At 44.2% G+C, this 19,333-nt stretch overlaps 1 protein-coding gene across 7 annotated transcripts in view; it reads left to right on the forward strand.

Moving 5' to 3' along the window:
* SNX13 (sorting nexin 13) overlaps positions 1–19,333 on the forward strand; it is a 547,690-nt gene that overhangs the window by 267,819 nt on the left and 260,538 nt on the right. For all 7 annotated transcript variants that reach the window (XM_078663681.1, XM_078663683.1, XM_078663682.1 and 4 more), the window contains one exon: positions 4,509–4,641. In XM_078663681.1, coding sequence (XP_078519807.1) covers positions 4,509–4,641 — 133 coding nt within the window. The remainder of the gene's footprint in view (positions 1–4,508; positions 4,642–19,333) is intronic.

Genomic DNA, 19,333 nt, shown 5'->3' on the forward strand with positions numbered 1-19,333 from the left:
GGAAGCCAAATAGGAACCGGACAAACTGGCGGTAGCAAATCCCAACATCAATACAGATGTGAGTGAGGAGCTCGATGAGTGCGGGATGCCGCCTGTCTATGCTGAGCAGCCTGCCACCACTCAGGAGAGTTGTGGCATCGTGGGTGAGTGATGCGTGGAAGCGCTTGCACTCAAAGTTTAAAAGTGACAAACCTAGGATTTTTTTTCTTTCACTTTAATTTTGTTTCCCCTCTATTATTGTATTCATATCAAATCTTAGTGTAAAAGCACCTTTATCTGAAAAGAGGCATTATGAATCCTTTTATCTCACGGGTGAGGAGTGACGGTAATCACTAACCTGCCTGATGAAAGAAAGGGGAAGGGAAGAAAAGGAGAAAGTATTTCAGCTATAGTGGTGACCCACAGATGTTAAACTCTCCGCAACTATTCTCCAAACTTTCCAGAGGGTACAGGTGGTGACCACGTCGAGAAGGAGTGTAAAGAGAAGCAAAGACAAGAGGGAAAAACTATTAATAAAGTACCACATCTCCTAACAACCCCAGGATATAACACCCAGCACCTCTTGAAAAAGGAAATTGGGACTATATTTATGTATATACCTAGTTTTCTGTTTTGTCATGCCGGTGAATAGAAGCCTCCCAAAGGCACGTGACTAAGGCAACCCATCTATCACACTGCTAAATGGAGCCTTTCCCCCAGTAAAGCGCTTTCATCATCAGTTATCCAATCCTTTAACCATAGTACACCAAAATGAATAGTGCATAGTTTCATCGTTCTTCCTTGCATATAAGTTCACTGCGGAGACAGCGTTTCCAGGTAGATGCTTTAATAAACATTTTCATATGCCAGCTGCATGCCAATTCAGGCTTTCAACAACAGCACGTGTTAATTATTCAGGCATCAGAGTAGACTCAATATTTGTCACCCAATATGAATAAAAGCCAGCATGCGAAATAATGAAAAGCCTCCTAAGCCATATTTCTGCACATCCCTCCTCATGCTCATTCGTTTGTCACTATTGCAAGGCCTTCCTTTCCCATTAGATAACATTGAGTTACCGTGGTACATTTAATAATGAATACATTTCGTTTGAGAGTAGGTAGAAATGTTCGGTTTTGTGTCTGAGAAATTATCATTTGAAACCCTCTTTAATGGTAAAATCAGATTTTAAGTCACATTTCTGAAAATTCCACTTTTAGAAAGTGGGCATTTTCTTGTTCTAACCATTTGGTTCCTGGATCACAGGACTAGGTGTAGTTGCCGCGGCCTTGAATCCTCAAGGTCGTATGTACTCTATGGTCATCCTCTTGATACCACCACGGTCTGGTTTAGTAGTACAGACTCAATGGAGTGATCAAGCGGGGGAAGGGAAGGATGGGGACAGCTGGGAGGGAGACCTGCAACAAGAAGAACAACCAGGTAATGCAAGATAAATACACACAAACAGTAATACACTGCCAAGAATACAGGTACCTATGGTTCTTTCTATGTACCTGTAAAGCAAAATTACTCCGTATTCTAGTCCGCTTATAGTGGTAATCAAGGCTCCATACACATTTACGGATGAAACAACACGTTAACACGTATGTGCGCACTGAATCACCAACCCCTCCCTTTATTCCAGTGATAACACCTACCCAAGGATATGCAGAGTGTGGCTGAACACGGGTGAAGTGCTGACTTGTGTAGGTTCAGTTTCCCCTGTAGTGAAATAACACAAAAGAAGGCCCCAAAGCATAGGCACTTCATCAAAAGGTGGTAAATACGAAGATCTTTCAAATCCGGATTGGTTCATCACACTACTCCACTGGCAACCAAGTTTTCTTTAGTGGACAGTGTTTACCTCAGTATCTGATATGTCTCAGAATAAATATAAATAGGTTGTATGTCATAAGATCCTATTATATTGGAAAGGAACTTCACACAGCAGTAGCAATAATAACGCACTCTTAATAATCCTCCTTGCAAGTGATTCAAAGAAAGATCCACATCAGTGCGCTAGTACGTAATCGCAACAATGAGAACATGACTCCGAGAACGCTGCCTATTTCCTCATGCGAACGCATGCTCCCTGCATGAGTTATACAAACTCGCCAACAAAAGAGAACGTCAAAGAAGTAGGGAAAGGCAACCGCCTCCCTAGCCCGCCACAAGGACATCAATCAGGAAAAAACAACACCTTGCCTGTTCTTAAGCTGGAAACAAGCGGAGCTCGTCTGCTCCCGCAAGCACCTGGAACTGCGTTCGGCCAATGGGGCAGGTGAAAGAACCATTAATCATCGAGAGTTTGCCCCATGCGCTAAGCGTGTTAAGGAATATAACAAAGAGAATGTGGGGCTAGATGCACCCTTACCATACCTCCACGAACTCTGGGCGTCTCAGCGGCAAGAATAACCGGCACCCGCTGCTTCCCCGGAAGAGGTGAAATACTCTCTTTCCGTGTACGGAATGACGTCAACAACGCGGTCCCCCATTGAATCATGAAAAATGTAGTTCTGTTAACGTCCGTGGCGTTTTGCTGTAGATCTATATACATCGTCGGTGTACTCCGGCTATCTCTCTGGTGAGACCTGAAAGTAGTTGGCAGTTGGCCTATGTGCAATCCTCCGAAACAGCTATATGAAAGAGGGTGTGGTGTTGGCAAAATGGGCTATCCTGACTTGATGAAAGGGGTGGGGGGAGCTGTCACCTGTCGCACTGCGTCAGCTCACACACAAAGGATTTCACACTAACCTATTGTGCCTGCAGACACACTGGAATCGTGGCAGGGAAGCAGAACATTCCAGACACCTCTTTAGGGGGAAGAGTACAGAAGCTTCTTTTGCTTCAAAGTGGCCAACAGGTATAAAAAGGAGTCCCTTTAACCCATTCTTCGGTACACTCCTAGACCTATGGATACTATGGAAGGAGGACTGCCCAGCTGTCCTGCTGTCCTGGACCTGCCCGAGGCCTGCCCTGCTGTCTAAGAAGATAGTCTGGACCTGCACCCTCTATCCTAGACTACCGGAGTGACTCCAAAGGTCCGCTTACTGACATTGCTGTTCTGAGCTACAGTGACACAACAATCTCCAGATGCCTCCATGTAACTGCCCAGCTGAACGTCCTACACTGGATCTGAACTGGACCTGCCTGAGCCCTTTAGGCTTCTGCTGGAGTGAGCTCCTGATCCCCAAGAGGTGCCTCCCAGGTTCTGGGCCCCTGGTGTTGCATCATTTGAGTTTCTCCTTAAAGAAAATGAGCAATACTGAAGTTTGGGCTCTTTGCAACTGCAAATGGACCAGTTTGCCCCAAGATCTTGCCACCCACACTGACTGCCAATACAAAGCTCTGGTGTAACTGATTTTTCATGCTACAGCGACTGCCAGCGATGACTGGCAATGCGAGATCTGCACTTTGCGCTGCAGCATCGACAGCCCGCAGGAACCGCCAACGCATAGCTTCAGCAACAACCATCTGCACCACCTGATAGGATCTTCCCGTTACAGTAAAAGCCATCTGCAACACACAGCCTGCTCTTCACGCTATAGCAACGAACATCTGCAACGTTCTCTCTACTACTAGAGGTCTCCACCACCATGAACACAACTCTTCATGCTGGACTTTAGAAGGTAACTTTTTTAGTGGCACAAACCTGGTCCCTGTATCCAGCTCACGTGCCATTGTGGTTTGCCTGAACTTGTGAATTTCACCTGCTCTCGCATGGCCAGCTAAGCATAAATGGTGTTTTGTGCTTTTAGGCACTATACTTATTTAAATCTTTAAATCTTTGAAATTGGATATCTCCGGTTATTCTGATTGGATTTTTTTTTTTGCGTCCCATCTATTCCATTTTACACAATTTTTCTAATATGGTGTGGGATTTTTCTTGTGTTGTATTCTCACTTTATTACTGTTTGTGTGCTGCATAAATACTTTACACATTACCTCTAAGTGAAGCCTGACTGCTGTTGTGCCATGCTACCAGAGTGTTAAGCACAGGTTAATTTAGTGAGATTTGTGGGGCACCCTGCCAAGGATTGTGGCTGTTGCTTGAGAAGGGCTTACACCCCTCTCAACCAACAACCCAATTTCTTACAGTTATGTTAACTGATGTGTAAAACAATCTATTAATGTGTATGACCTCTTGGCCATGGCAGCTTCATATCTTAATAACAACGGAGATCAAGGAAATGAAACTAGCTTTTTTAAATTCAGCTTGTACTTCTAGATCTGTGGTGTGAATTCAAAGGATAATGTGCTTGAATGTTTGCACTGGATAACCCTCCCTCCCACACTTTACAATTAATGCTTTGAGAGAAGTAGAAGCTGTAATTTCAAATGCTATTAGTCCCAATTGATTGTATATTCTTTGAGGCCAAAAAAAAATGCTAATCTTTTTTTGGGATAAATGATCAGAGATTGGAAGATTTCCAATGTGAGTTCACTACGTAGAGCACTGTTTTTGATTAAGTAATTATTTGTCAGATTCTGCTAAATGCATTTTAAGTGTTTTCTTTGTCTTCACTAAGGTATATGATATAATGTTGCGGGATGAACAATTCTACCCGTCATTCAAACGCCATCATCTTTATATCCGAATGCTTGCTGAGCTTGACATGTTGAAGGAGCCGAGCTTTAGAGGGTCAGATGACGGCGATGGAGGTAAGATTAATATGTGTGCATCTTACAGTTATTATTGCTATAGGAGTGGAAAATATTCTGCCTTTGGGTTGGTCCGACCACTACTTGATTACATTTCGGGTTTTTAACCCCAGGATGAACATCTTAACTACCAGTGTGGTAAAGAACTATCAAGGTAGGGACTGGAATGGACTTATGAAAAAGGCAACATTATCCCCTGCATTCCTTGCGAACAGGTCCTTTGATGCAGACAAACAGGTGGTAGAGACTATAAAGCTTTTTGCGAACAGATAAGCAAAAGGCTTGATCAGGTAGTCTCTCTAAAAAATAAATAAAAAATTAGGTAGACTTTCAGCCCCATAGTATAATGAAAAATTGAGAAATTTGAAAAAGGGCTGCAAGCAGGCAGAACGGAAGTGGAGAAAGGCATATGCAGATGAGGATAAAACTTGGAAGGTGACAATAGCTAACTATAAAAAAGAAATTTCCATTGCAAAAGCAGAGTATTTTGCAGATATTATATGGAAGGCACCTATTAGCAGTAGAAGTATTTTCAAACTAGTGAACGATATTGCCATCCAGACTGTACACAAATAAGATTCATCCTACACAAGATCTTTGTGATAGTCTATCAAACTTTTGTGAGGATAAGATTAGTAAAATCATTGACAGGCTGAAAGTGGGCAAAACGGTTAATGAAGAAGATAATTGTGGTATGGCCAGGAGGTCACTACAAAATTAGAAGAAGGGGTGGGTAGGTGCGGTCATCTTGGGCTCGCTGGATCACTTCGAGATACCTTCTGAGGAGAACTATACCAAAGTAGCTCTAAGCGTCTCCTCAGGCTCTCCTATGGACCCACCACCTCATAAAATATAGAAAGAACTAGTCTCAGAACTCTTCCCGGTACTCTGACTGATCTGCAGTTAATCCGTGAGCAGTGGGCTGGTACCGACTTGCTGGAAGCAAGCAATAATAACACCACGTTTGAAAAGAGTCACGTTTAATCCAGCATGTCCAAAGAGCTACAGATCCGTTTCTCTTCTACTCTATCCAGTGAAGGTTACAGAGCGACTGGTTAGCAAGACACTCCTAGTTCTTAGAAGTCAACAACAAATTAAAGGATGTGCAATTTGGCTTCCGTCCAGGACATGGGACAGAGACTGCCTTGATGACCGTTCTGGACGACCTACGAATGCGAGCAGTCAGGGGACAGTCAGCTATACTGATTTTGTTGGACCGGTCTCCCGCATTTGATTCGGTTAACCACGAGGTCCTTTTGGCGAGGCTTGAAGGAGTTGGGGTGGATGGCATGGCTTTTTAATGGTTTCAATCCTACCTGGCCAGTAGACGACAGGCAGTAGCTCTTCACCCCTACCAATCAGATTTTACCAGCATCCAGCATGGTGTCCCTCAGGGGTCCGCAATCAGCCGATATTGTTCAATGTCTACGTGAGCCCTTTGATTTCGGTCATTAAGTCACACAACATTAATCTTGTGAATTATGCAGATGATACACAACTTATCCTGTCACTGGAGGGAGATCAATCCGTATCATTGGAAAATGTCCATGCCTGTATGCAGGATACTGCACAATGGTTGAAAAATAATTCCTTGCAATTTAATGGCGACAAGACAGAGAGCATATGCTGTGCAGTTGGAAAATTTCCATTGCTACTCCCATCTGGTTTCTGGCCTATTCCTACTGTTACACCACTGATACCCACTGACACGGTGCGTCACCTGGGAGTTAGTTTCAATGACAAGTTAAGTCTAGAAACTCAAGTAAATAAAACAGTTGGGAGCAGCTTCTTCCTTATTAGAGTGCTTCGGAAGATTGTTCTGATGTTACCAACACAGGCCAGAGCACTGATAGTAAGGACTGTTATCCTGAGCCGGCTGGATTATTGCAATGCTTTGCTGCTGGAGTCCCCAAGGTATTTGATTGGGAGACTCCAGAGAATCCAGATAACGGCGGCCAAGCTAGCCCTAATGAGACCACGACATTCATCAACCTCTCAGGCTCTTATGAAGCTCCACTGGCTTCCAGTATCAGAGTATACAATTCAAGTCACTCTGTATTGTTTTTAAAGCTCTGCACAGCCTTGGGCCTAAACCGTCACATAATAAATTTGAATGGTATGTCCCCATCCGTAGTCTTGGGTCGTCTTCAGCCAAATTGGTGAAAGTGCCCAGGTTCAGAAGAACAAAATCGGGAGGAAAGGCCTTTAGCATTGCAGCTGCGCGGCTCTGGAATAAAGTTCCAGCTGACCTTAACCAGAGGAAGATCTGCTACAGTTTAGGAAGAAAATAAAGACCTGGCTTTATCCCAGAGTATTATTCTAGTCCTCCTACTTTTAGGGGATTACGATCTTCCTTATAGCACCTTTGTTCGGCAGGGCACACGTATCCCCAGCGCCAGGATGCCTGTAGGGTTATAGTGCGCTTTACTAGTCTTGATAACATTAACATTATTTTAATGTTGAGCACCACAAACCTGGCCTCTGTTTTCTAATTTTGTTTTTGAAAACCTCTTGTGTCCTTTTGCACTTTTGAGTGCAATAGTCTCCAAGTAGAGCTTTAAAAAACAGGGCAATAAAACTTGTATTTTGGATGTCACATGCTCTTTTTTTGAAAGTCAAGTGCAAAAAAGAAAAGGGAAGCTAAAGGTGTCAGCATCTGGTAATGAAGTATCTGACACCGCGAAGATTGTATGTTCTGAAATCACTTAGACAATTTCCTAGTTGTGCAATGACAGTGATCTTCGAATTAATAAAATGAAAGCTGTGCCAGCCTCCCAGGTGCAACTCTACAGCAAAGAAATTCCTGGGGAGTCTCTCCGTTACCTATTCTAGAACCATACCATGGACATAAGCAAACTCTTTGTATATAAAGGTTAACTTGATCAATACGTATTTTACTTGAATTGCGGTGGCCCACTGAGTATGTCTGCTTTCACATTAACCTCCCCTGCTACTTAAAAATGTCAAGCCCCTTTCAGTTTTTTTGCTGCGCAGATGAGCGAGAGTACATCCTTGTTCAGGCAAGAACATTGTTTGGTGACCATGTCGACCATAAGGACTTTGATTTCACTATAATAGTTTGAACTGGACTGAGCATATGATTTCAAACGTATTTTGACAATGTGTGACCTTCAAGCATTACCACATAGAGAATATGGTCTAAATAGTTGTGTTGTAGAACATTCTTAACAGCTTCAGGAATAGGACTACTTTAACAGGATTTTATTCTGAACTTTTTGTGGTCAAAACAATTTTTGGGTGTACAACTTGGCATGTCCAGTGTTACTCTCATTTATATCAGTCTAATGGTTTTTGTTGAAATATGCACCCCTTGGAAGTGTTTTTGTATTATATAAGCCAGAAGGGGTTACTGGATTTGAGCTGAGCGCAGGATTAAATACATACGTCTTTTGGTGCTTGCTACATAAAGGGATGTCTTTCTGCCCCCCACCGGCCATGGTAATGATTGGTGCATCCACCCTCCCGGTGGAAATGCTTATCTAGAGAAACTGAAGAGCAGGGCTCCTTGTACCCCAGAGGAGCAGGTACTTCACATTAGCCTGCTCGAACTAAAGGCAGCTCACGATCAGATCTTGACAGACAGTAAGACTGCTATGTGGTATCAGTCAACAACCAGTGTGGAGTGGTGTCTCATCTTCTCTGTCGAACAGCATTGAGGAACTGCATGTAGGCATGCTAGCTTGGGATTGGGTTAGTCGTCAACCATCTGCCTGGCTGGCTGAGCCCTAGAGTCAACAACTTTTTGTGTAATCTTATCCATCACAAGTAAGGTCGCCATCCCAAGGTAGTGTGAAAAATACTTGCTCTTTTGGGCACTCCTCAGGCTCCACTCAGGTGGACGTGTGTGCTGCTCTCAGCAAAGCTGATTGCCGACAGTTCTGTGCCCTCCAGTATTCACTGTGGGGAGCCTTTCGGAATGCATGTCAATGTTGATATGATTCTGTCTGCGCCTCGCCCCATTACCAAATCGGTTTATTTGCCACATGGTGTGCTGAGCTGGATGTAAATCCCTGAGGGTTCACCTTTCCAAGATCCTCAGATTTGCACTCAAGCTGGCATAGCAGTGCTTTGGACATCATCAAGGGGTACATTGCAGCGTTAAGAGATTTTCTCTTCCTCCCAGACCTGCTATCCCACTTAATGTCAGTAATGAGGTTTCTGAACAGACTGACAAATATGTTTCTGTTTTTGCCGTGCCCCACAAGGATCTTAATTTAGCTTTGACTGGTTTTTTTGTGTCATAATTTTGATGGGTCCACCTTTTGAGCCCTTCACAGTTTTCAGCTGTGTTTATTAACACTTAAACCTGTTTTTCTTGTTGCAGTTACCTTGGCGAGGTGTGTCAGTGAGTTGAAGGCACTGAGCACCTCGATGCCGTAAATGTGCTTCTTTCCAGACAAAATTCACCTCAGGACTAAAGCAGCTTTTTTTCCCAAGATGGTGAGCCCATTTCATCCAGCACAATCAATTCCCCCTCCTACTTTGTACCCTCCAACCCATCCCACTAAGGAGGAGGAGGATGAGAATATGCACCTGCTAGACACACTGGAAGGAATGTAACTACTTTATTGTTTGTTACATTGTGTGTGTGTATAGCGCACAACTCATCCAGGAGGGTGTGAAGTTTGAGTCAGGGTTAGGTGAAGAGACAGGTCTTCCATTTCCTCCAGAACTCCAGAACTGATGAGGCTACTTTGATGTGTAGGGGCAGGCCATTCCAGGCTTAAGAGCAAGGTAGAAGACACAACCACTGGATCAGGTTCTTCATGTTTGGAGAGGGTGGAAAAGGAGTCCGGCTAAGTGGAGGTGTCTGGTAGTTTGTGGAAGTTTATGTGGTTGTTGACTTATATGGGCAAATATTGTTTAAGGCTTTAGGTGTACGCGAGGAGTTTGAAGTGAGGATGAGGATGTACAGCCTCCAGCTCAATTTGACTGAACTAAATCCACCACAACCTCGAGCACTTGTTCATCCTTCTGACTGCGAAGCTTTTCCATTACCGTGTAGTAAGGCCCTTTACATAACCTATTTGGAACTAATTCTGACAGCGACAACTATGACTGTGTGCCCCAGTATGATGAGGACAAATTAAATGAGGAGCTATAGGGTGCCAGTGGGATTGACACTTCATCTGATATTGGCCTTGTATCACTTCCAGCTCCTGCTACATAGGGAAGTACTACTTATGCTGTTGTCATGCGCTGGGCAGCTGAAGTAGTATACTTACAACTGTCAACCATGGAAGTTCAAATTAATGTATTAACTGAAGTGTTGCAACCTGATCAGTCTCCCACTGAGCCACTGTTTGCCTTAAACAACGCACTTGCTGACACCCTTTTGGGTACTTGGGCCAAGCCTTGTTCACAACCACTGGTTAATAGACATCGCCCTGCACCTAGTGACCCTGTCTTCCTCACACAACATCCCACTCCGGGGAGCATGGTAGTCCGCACTTTCAGCAGCAGGATCAATCCAAATGCTTTCCCTACCACTCTACCCAATCAGAAGTCAAAACTGACTTTTGGCAAAAGGATAATCTCTTCAAAGAGCCTTGCGTTTAGAGAAGTCGGTGCCTGCTTCCTCTGGCCACTATTCCATGGCGTTTGAGATACTGTGGATCAGATTTTACAAGCTAGTCCAGACGACTTTCAAGGGACTTACACAGGCTGTCTAGGACTGGACACAACTGATTTCTTCGGATGTGCCATGAGCACCAATGTGGCTCTCTGCCACCAAGCCTGGATGAGATCAAAAGGTTTCTCTGGGAATGATTAGGCATCTTTAATAGACATGCCATTCGACTGATCACACTATTATTATTATTATTATTATTATTATTATTATTATTATTATTATTACTATTACAAATATTTATAGAGAGCAAAGCTACCGCAGGCATCCCAGCGCTAGCAGTGACAACATACTGGCAGGCTAGCTGGTTTAATGGGTAGGGTTTTGGAAAAGCCAGGTCTTGAGAAACTTCTGGAAAGCAAAATGATGGGTCACTGAGCAAAGATGAAGAGCATTCCACAATTTAGCAACATTATAAGAAAAGGAACGACCACCAGATCTTACCCTTTTTATTCTAGAGACTAGGCAGAGGTTAGTCGATCGTAAGCATCAATTAGGACAATAGGAGCAGATGAGGGCATGATTGATTGAGGGTCCTTTCCCCCAAAAACACTTGTGAGATTTTAATTTTATTCTCTCCATGATTGGCAACCAATGTAAGGTAATCAATACAGGCTTGGCAGATTGGCTATTAGGGATTTTAAGCAGCATTTGTGCTGCACAGATCTGTATGACTTGAACCTTCTTTGTGGTTGACAAAGGACCCACTAAGTAAATGGCATTTCCATAGTCCAGGCGCGAGAGAATTAAAGCCTGGACCATGAGTCTCCTTGCCAAAGTGGGAAGGAGAGGAAGAACTTTATGGAACATCCTGAGAATGCCATAATAGGTAGCTGCCAGTTTCATCACCTGGTGGTCAAATTTGAGGGACTTATCCAGCCGCATACCTAGACTTTTTATCTTTGTTTTAGGGACAGGGGCAGGGCCCAGACAATTTGGCCATGCTAATCCAAGGTCAGAGATGGAAAGATTGCCCAGGAGCATAAGCTCCGACTTCTCTCCATTGAGTTTAACGCAGGAGAATTCCATCCAATTAGCCACTTTATCCAAGCAGGATTCCAAACAGGATGGAGAGACGAGCCCTGAGGCACTCCGCAGCTAAGTGACATGCTCTTGGAGGTATTCCCTCCTTCAAACACCTGGAGAGTCCTGCCTTCCAAGAAGGACTGCAGCCAGGTGATAACACCACCTGAGACTCCGACATTTCTAAGTCTGTTAACAAGGATATCATAGTTAACAGTATCAAATGTGGAGCTTAGATCAAGAAGGATAATGGCCGCTGTACCTCTTTGGTCAAGAATTTTCTTGGACTCTTCGACCACAGCAAGAAGAGCAGTTGTTGTCCCATAGTGGGGGTCGTAATCCAGTTTGGAAGGAATGCAATAAGTTATGGGATTCTAAAAACATTAAGAGAACGAAGTTAATGTATTTTTCTAGAATCTTTATTATCCTAGGGAGAAGAGAAATGGGACAATAATTTCCCAAAATATCAAGGTTTAACTTATGCTCCTTTAGCAGTGCCTTCACCTTAGCACATTTCCAGGATAACGGAACTTAGCCAGTGGAGATAGAGAAATGAATCAACTAGAGTATAGATGGGAAAACTACTTCCGGAGCCTGACTCAAAAAGTGAGGAGATGCTGGGTCAAGAGGAGAACCAGATTTTACTTGGAAGAAAATGTATTTGGAGATAAAGCCACCTTAACCTTGGAGCACTTTAAAGAAAGCAGAGCCATGGTGCGTTCCTTAAGTCTGTCTGCTTCCACAGAGTTTCACCTGCAATTTCAACCTCTTTGTGGCTACGTTCGATATTTTCCCATTCATCAATGCCAAACCCCTTTCTCCATCGAACCAGGCTTTTAAGCCTTTTTGTGGCTGAGGCTGTGCTAAGACCATAAGGTCATCAAGAGCAATGTGCAGCTCCGTCTCCAGCCCCTCCAGTGTTCACAACCATACAACTGCATTAGTGTGTCCTTTCTAGCACACAGCCATTCTGTCAGAGGCAGGGTTCCATATTTCTTACTGGGGTGGCATTCCATCACAACGTACAAGTGGGTCCTACAAATTGTCCGCTGGGGCTATGACCATCTCTATTTTTCCTACCCTGCCGTACCTTCCATCGCCTTCGGGGCAGCAGACTGAGGACTGTCTGTCTATCTTATGGCAGGAATTGCATGGCCTTTTGACCAAAGAAGCCGTAGAGAGTTTTCCAGCCTCAGAAGTAGGATCTGTGTGTTACTCCCGCTACTTATTTGTGCTGAAGAAGGATGGAGGCCTACGTTCTATTTTAGATCTCTCTTCAGTTAACGCCTTTCTACTGAAGAAAAAACTCAGATGCTCATGTTAGCCCAAGACCCATGTGGCCTGAACCTGGGAGACTGGTTTTGGATCTGCAGGATGCTTTTTTCTCATCCCTGTTCTGCAGACTCAAAGGCGTTGCCTTTGGTGCTTGGTCGGCCATGAGTATTTTCAGTTAGCGGAGCTCCCCTTTGTGTTCACCAGCACTCCTCAGGTGTTCACGAAAGTTATTGTGGTAGCAGCACATTTACAGAATTCCAGGTGACAGTCTTCCCCTATTTCAACAACTGGCTGCTGAAGACAAGCTTGTTCCAGGCAGTCATCAACCCCCTCCAGGCAACAGCGAACCTCCTAACATAATTTATGTTCACTATCAACAAGCCAAAGTCATGTCTGACTACTTTACAGACTCTCCGTTTCATCAGAGCCGTTCTGGATATGATATGGTTTTGTGCCTTTTCCCTAGTACTGAAAGTCTAGGACATTGTTTCATCTTCTGTCCTGGATATTCGTGTGGATGACTCGGAGGCTACTAGGATTGTTGGCATCCTACATCATGCTAGTGACACATGCCCATTAGCGCATGTGGACTCTGCAGTGAGACCTTAAATATCAGTGGGCAAACATCAGGGAAATCTGTTGTATTGTATCTAGAATTCAGTACAGGCCGCTTAAGATCTGTAGTGATGGCTACTGGACTTCTTTTGGGTCAGTGGCAGACCCCCACTCAGAACGGATGGTCGTCATGGATGCATCAGTACTGGGGAGGACTCTACTCGCTGTCTGAGACTACTACACATCAGCTTGTTGGATTTGAGAGCGGTTCTCTTGGCATTGAAGGCTTTCCTACCGTCCAGCAAATGACAACTGGTACAGGTGTTCACAGACAACGCCACTGCCATGTGGTACTGCAACAAACAAGGTGAGGTGTGGCCTGGGACCCTATGCCAGGAGGCCTTGCACCTCGGAAAGTGGCTGGACTGCCAAGGGATTTCCCTGGTGGTGAGCCACCAAGTGGAATCTTGAAACGCCAAGTGGACGAACAGCTGTAATGCCCTACAGATCAGGAGTGACAGTTACACCCAGAGGTGGCACAGGCAGTCTTCCAGCAATGGGGAGACCCCTGGCTCAGTCTTTTTGCCACAGCCAAGAACATGCATGTCACACTTCTGCGCACTGGTGTTTCCAGAGTAGTTCTCACTTGAAGACCATCTACAAAGGAGGTCAGAGCTAGATATTCCTTACCGCCACTCTCCTTCCCCGAGTTCTGAAGAAGATCAGAAATAACCTGGCCAAAGTCACCCTATTGGCACTGGCTTGGGCCAGAAGAGTGTGGTACCAGGAGCTCCTGGGCATGCCCATCTGTCCTCCGATTAAGCTGCTGCTGCTGTAGGATCTTCTGTTGCAGCAAGAGCAGAGTTTTGCCCTTGGGTCTGCACACTTTGCATCTCAATGATTAGAGATTGAGCGACGACAGTTGACCTCTTTCAACCTTTGCCCTTCGGTAGTTGCTGTTATCCTGTCACCAAGGCATCCCTCCGCTAAATTAGTGTACGCCAGCCGTTGGTACAAATTTGTGGATTGATGCAGCACCCTACAAATTGACACTTTACTGGCAAACATCTGTTTGTCCAGTGCAGTGAAAAACCACTTGTGGATGGTGCATATGTATTTAGGTAGCGTGTTTATTGGGGTTGAGTTTGTGGATGAATCGTTTTTTCAGGTTGTGTATGAGAGTTTGTTGTTATTTTTAAATTATGGTCTTTGATAGGTATGTTGATCTTGAAGGTGATGGTACTGTGGTCGCTTCACTTTACGGAGGAATTGTCTAACTGTAGTTTGTCCTAAGGGTGCAGAAATGACGTTTAGAATGTCCAGTAGGCCAAGCTTGGCTGGAAACAATAAGGTTGAAGGCTTCAAGGTGGTTGTGATAGCTGTGGTCATGGTTGGATTCTTCTTGCCAGACCATATGTTGAGGTCTCCTAAAATGTAACGGTTTGACTGGTCCAGATGGGTGTTGGTCACCATACCTAGTAAGACATGTAAAGTTTGCATTGCCGGATGGTGGTATATATATTAACAGGAAGGGGTAGGTTATAGTTGGAGTACAGTGCCATTGTATCGAGGGTTTGCGGCTGTCCATGGTGTGGTTTTTAATTAGTTATATCTAGTGACTTATTTCTTTGTGGATGAGGGCTAGGCCTCCTCCAATTTTGTCAGTGAAGATTTTCTTCATGATGTGAAAATCTGGTTGGATGGCTGTGTGCTATGTGGGCGCAAAGTCTTCGCTGAGCTATGTCTATATAATGAAGATGAGGTGTGTTGTGGTTACTAATAGTATGTAGAAGTTTTAGAAGCACTTTTTATTCATAGATCTTGCGTCGAAGATTAAGCACTGTAGTTTTCCTTCTTTCTTGTTCATGTCAGGGCTTTGAGGATATTGTGTTATGCAGTATGGGAGGAGGAAGAAGAGCGGGGGGTGGGTTTGGGGAGAGTAGTCTGGTTGCAGCTTGGGTTGGAAGTGAGGAGGAGGTTGTTTGGGTAGAGAATTCTAATGGTGGGTGGGTATGTGTGTGGGGGGTGTGTGTAGTTGTGTCCGTGTCTGTTGTGGTGTAGCTGCGATGTCTGGTCGTTTGATTAGGGTGAGGAGGCTTCTTTGGGGGAGGTACTATCAAGAAACCTGGTGACCATACATTTGTATCACGGTGCGGTTCGCCGAAAAGCAAGGGGAGACTAATGTGGACGGATGGGCTATATTTCTGTTACGATTTGGGGGTTATACATGCCCGCTGTTTTTTCGGACAACATTGGGCCCACAATTTTACCGATATCAGAAACAACTGTTTACATAAAGGAGTACTCCCTAACCATTCCAATTGCTACTTAGTATATAGAGAGACAGAGACTTGGCCTGAACTGGAAATAAGGTTGCTTACACATTTTCTACATAAAGTCAGCAGAATTGGAGAGTAAAGAATTAGACCCATGAACGGTCCTTCACATAGCAATTGGAATTATAATAATCTCTTTGAACTTTGTGTTGGAACCTCAAGAGATTTTTGAGCCCTGAAGAAGTTCCTAAAGGAACGAAACGCATTGGCTGAGGCTTCTTTTTAAAGATTGAAAAATAAAGGACTTAACCTTAACAAAATTGGAAGCATTTCGGACTTTAATTCTTTGTGCACCATCCTTTTCTCCAAGAATTTTGTATCTGTTTTTACAGTGGAGCGTACGTGTGGCTAGCTCCGGATGTACTGTGCACAAGCCATGTATTGATACATTTACTTTGAACTGTGGTCAGCCACACGGTTTGTTTTCCAAGTACATTTGTACCTTCTCTTGATTTTTAGTATCCTTCTGGTCAGTGACTTGCTGTTATGTCATTTCTTTTGTATGTGGTTTTAGAGTTGGTGTTTTTCTGCTCGGTTGTGTGGAGTAGATGTAGTGGTTAGTTTTGTTCCTGAATAGGTTATATGGTTGACTGGGGTGGTTAAGTAGTAGTTATGGTGATTCAGTGAATGTATGCGAGTGATCTCCATTTAGTATAGTTACTATTTAAGTAGTAGTAACAGATAAGTTAGGCGTTTTAGAGGAGATAATGGAGTGGTTTAAATAGCCTATATGTAATGTCCTTCCTCGCCTGGGAGCGTGCAAATGAATACCCTACCCAGAGAGCCCTGAATTGTACGTCTTTATTCCTCAGGATACCATCACATTCTGTTCTCTGGTTAGGTCATAACTGTTAATAGCCGCACCTTAAAACCTCCTAGCAAGGTACATACTTACTCTGTTGAGTACGCCCAGAACCGCAAGGGTCCTAGCACAGATAGTCTCCAGAGAACTACATCTCCCCCTGTGTTTAATAAAAAGTACAAACAACAGTTACATTAAATTTCTTCGATGAGTCGTCAAGGCGTTCACACTAGTCGGCCAGATTGAGTTGCATGAAGTGGTTGAGATGCACTCTGTTCAGGCAGTAATGTTACAGGTTCTTAGGCTTGCTCTGTACTGTCCGGCAGGATTGCCTCATTTGCAAGTGCTGTGCCTAATAAACGCAGAGGTAGGTGCTTAAAATGTAATGAGTCCTGTGTGATGGACTGTCCGGGACGATGTACAGTCACCACGTGTCCTTTGCACGTCTCAACCCTCCGCGGATCGACCTCAAACAGTGTCGGTTTTCCGCTTTCGCTTTTGCCTAACTAGTTTGTCACCTTAATTGAAGGACGTTTCTTGTTCTCTCGGACCCTGATTACCATACGTCCTCATCTTGCACTTTCAAGAAGTGTCGGTGACACGAACCTTGTCAAAACTCAAGAAATGGTCTACTATCCATTGTGGCAGTTTGGTTCTGATGGCTCTCCAAAATAGCAAGGTGGCGAGACTTGCATCCATTGTGGAGTGAGGAGCTGAACGGTAAGCACGAAAGGCTTGGCACAGGGCTTGCTTTAATTCAGTCTCCTTCTTTGTTGCTTGCTAAATTACTTTTTTCAGAGTACCCATAAATCATTCTACAATACCATTTGCTTGCGGCCACAGAAGTGTACTCTTTTGATGTTTGATATGAATTCTAACTAGGAATTCTCTGAATTCTTTGCTGTTGAATGGTGGACCATTGTCCGATTTGAGAATGGTGGGGATACCCCACTCTGCAAAGATGTTGTCCCTCCGCTTAAGGACCTTGTCATCGGTTGTTAATGATCACTCCACTACCAAAGGGAACCGTGAATACTCATTATTGACTACTATAAGAGGATGTCGGTTTCCTATGGGGTCCGAAGAAATCAGTTGCTGTCCTTTCCCAAGCCTTTGTAAGAAGGTCAGACATGATCGGTGGATATTGCAGTTGCAGAGATGACACTCTTTTAGTTACCTTTCAACTTGCGCGGGAACCACACTTTGTCTCTGGGCTCCTTTGGTAGCTACAATGCCAAGATGTCCTTCCTGGGCTGGTTCAATGATCTGTTATCTTAGGCTCTCCGGTATGAAAATTCTTGAGTCTCTCAATAGAACACCTTCCTTTGTCACAGACAGTTTATCCAGTACATTTTTCCATTTTTGAAATTCAACATCGTCAGCCAGAGCTCGAGCGTCTCTTATTCAGGATTATGTCTTTGAGGATATGCATGTTCTTGTCCGATGTGGCCATTTGCAAACTCGCAAAATTCCAGTATAGAAGTCTCCATGGAGTCTCCATGGAGAAGTGTGGCTCAATGTGTGGCTCAATGGTTAGAGCGGCAGACCCTGATGCAGAGGTCTAGCCCGGGACCAGGGTTCAATTCCCCGTCTCGGCGGGTCTTGGGCTCAAAATTCCACGGACCTGATAATTCTCGCCTCGGTGCCTATTCCAGTCATGGAGTCCCACTCTGCAACTCTGGGCAATAGCTTGCTTAATCTCCACAACGGCCCCCACAACGCTAAGGATGCCTGGCCTCCACCTTGGGGGTGCCCAGGAGTGGACACCTCACAGGGAAAGCCAGGATGGGTTCCACAGCGGTATTCGTACAAGCGCCTTGAGACCCTTGCGGGTGAGTAGTGCGCTATACAAGTATCAATTTACAATTTTTTTTTTTACCAGTCTTACCTCCCTGCTGGAAATCTGGCTGGCAGCAACTGCTCCTGCTTTCGGTTTGACTTTTTTTTTTTTTTTTTGCAGAGATTTATATAGCGCGAACTAGACCCAAACCGAATCAGCGCTTTACATAGCACCAGTTACGTTACATGAGGACGGACACGCATTCATTTTAGGCACGGGGTTTGCCCAGAATCACAGGAGGTTTTGGCCTCGTTACCGAGACCCGAACCCAGAGCCCCAGGTCCGAGGTCGAGCGCCCTAGCCTAGCCGTTAGGCCAACTCCTCTCCCCGACTGCTTTTAGAACCTCGAAACCGCACTAGATATATATTTGATAACATAGTAAATGTACATTGGGAGTAATTAACGCGTGCATCTTCCTTACAAAAAAAAGTTTGCATTGCTGAATACATAAAACATGTTTGAACCATCGGTAATTAAGTATTTATTGTGGTCCATGACTGATTTGCTTTTTTTTTTTTACACACTTAGATGCTTATCAGGATGTCATTTTCACAGTCATTCCCACTGTTATCTTTCCGTAGAAAGTGGTCGTTATATTTACATCAACAACAGTCCACTGACTAAACGGTATTGCATAGATGCCTTGCAGTGCCCTCTAGTGGATTGTTTGTACATAGCATTATACCATGTTGCATACAGCTGGTGATGTACATTTCAATTCAAATGCATACGTCAAAGTTGATGACGGGGGCGATCATCTTATGATATTCTGGGCAATTGTATTTAGTATCCTTCCCAGCAATTACATCCTGTGCAAGCGCATTTACTTGCTTTTTGTTTTTGACGTTGTACGCCTCAATTGACAGCATGCAGAATTGCTCTTTGTTTCTCGCATTTCTCTTGTCAACCAATCAATCCGTTTTATAAAGCGCTGTTCATCTCCCCTGAGCCGTATCCGGGCGCTGAGGTGTCGTTGATCTCAAAGAGCCAGGTCTTGAGTTATCTTGTTCTGAGTTCCGCCCGGGAGTGTGATGCTCGTAGGTGGAGGGGCAAGTGTATGCAATACTGTGTTTAATAACTCTGTGCCAGATTCGAAAACGTTGAATGATTAAAAAAAAGAAAAGAAAGTTTAACCTATTAGGTTTGCTCTCTGTTTGAAGCACATTTCCGACTTAGTAGGCATTCCTAAAGAATTGCAGGATCACTCCTC

Source organism: Lissotriton helveticus, chromosome 10 (genome assembly GCF_964261635.1).
Source record: "Lissotriton helveticus chromosome 10, aLisHel1.1, whole genome shotgun sequence".
Classification (NCBI taxonomy): domain Eukaryota; kingdom Metazoa; phylum Chordata; class Amphibia; order Caudata; family Salamandridae; genus Lissotriton; species Lissotriton helveticus.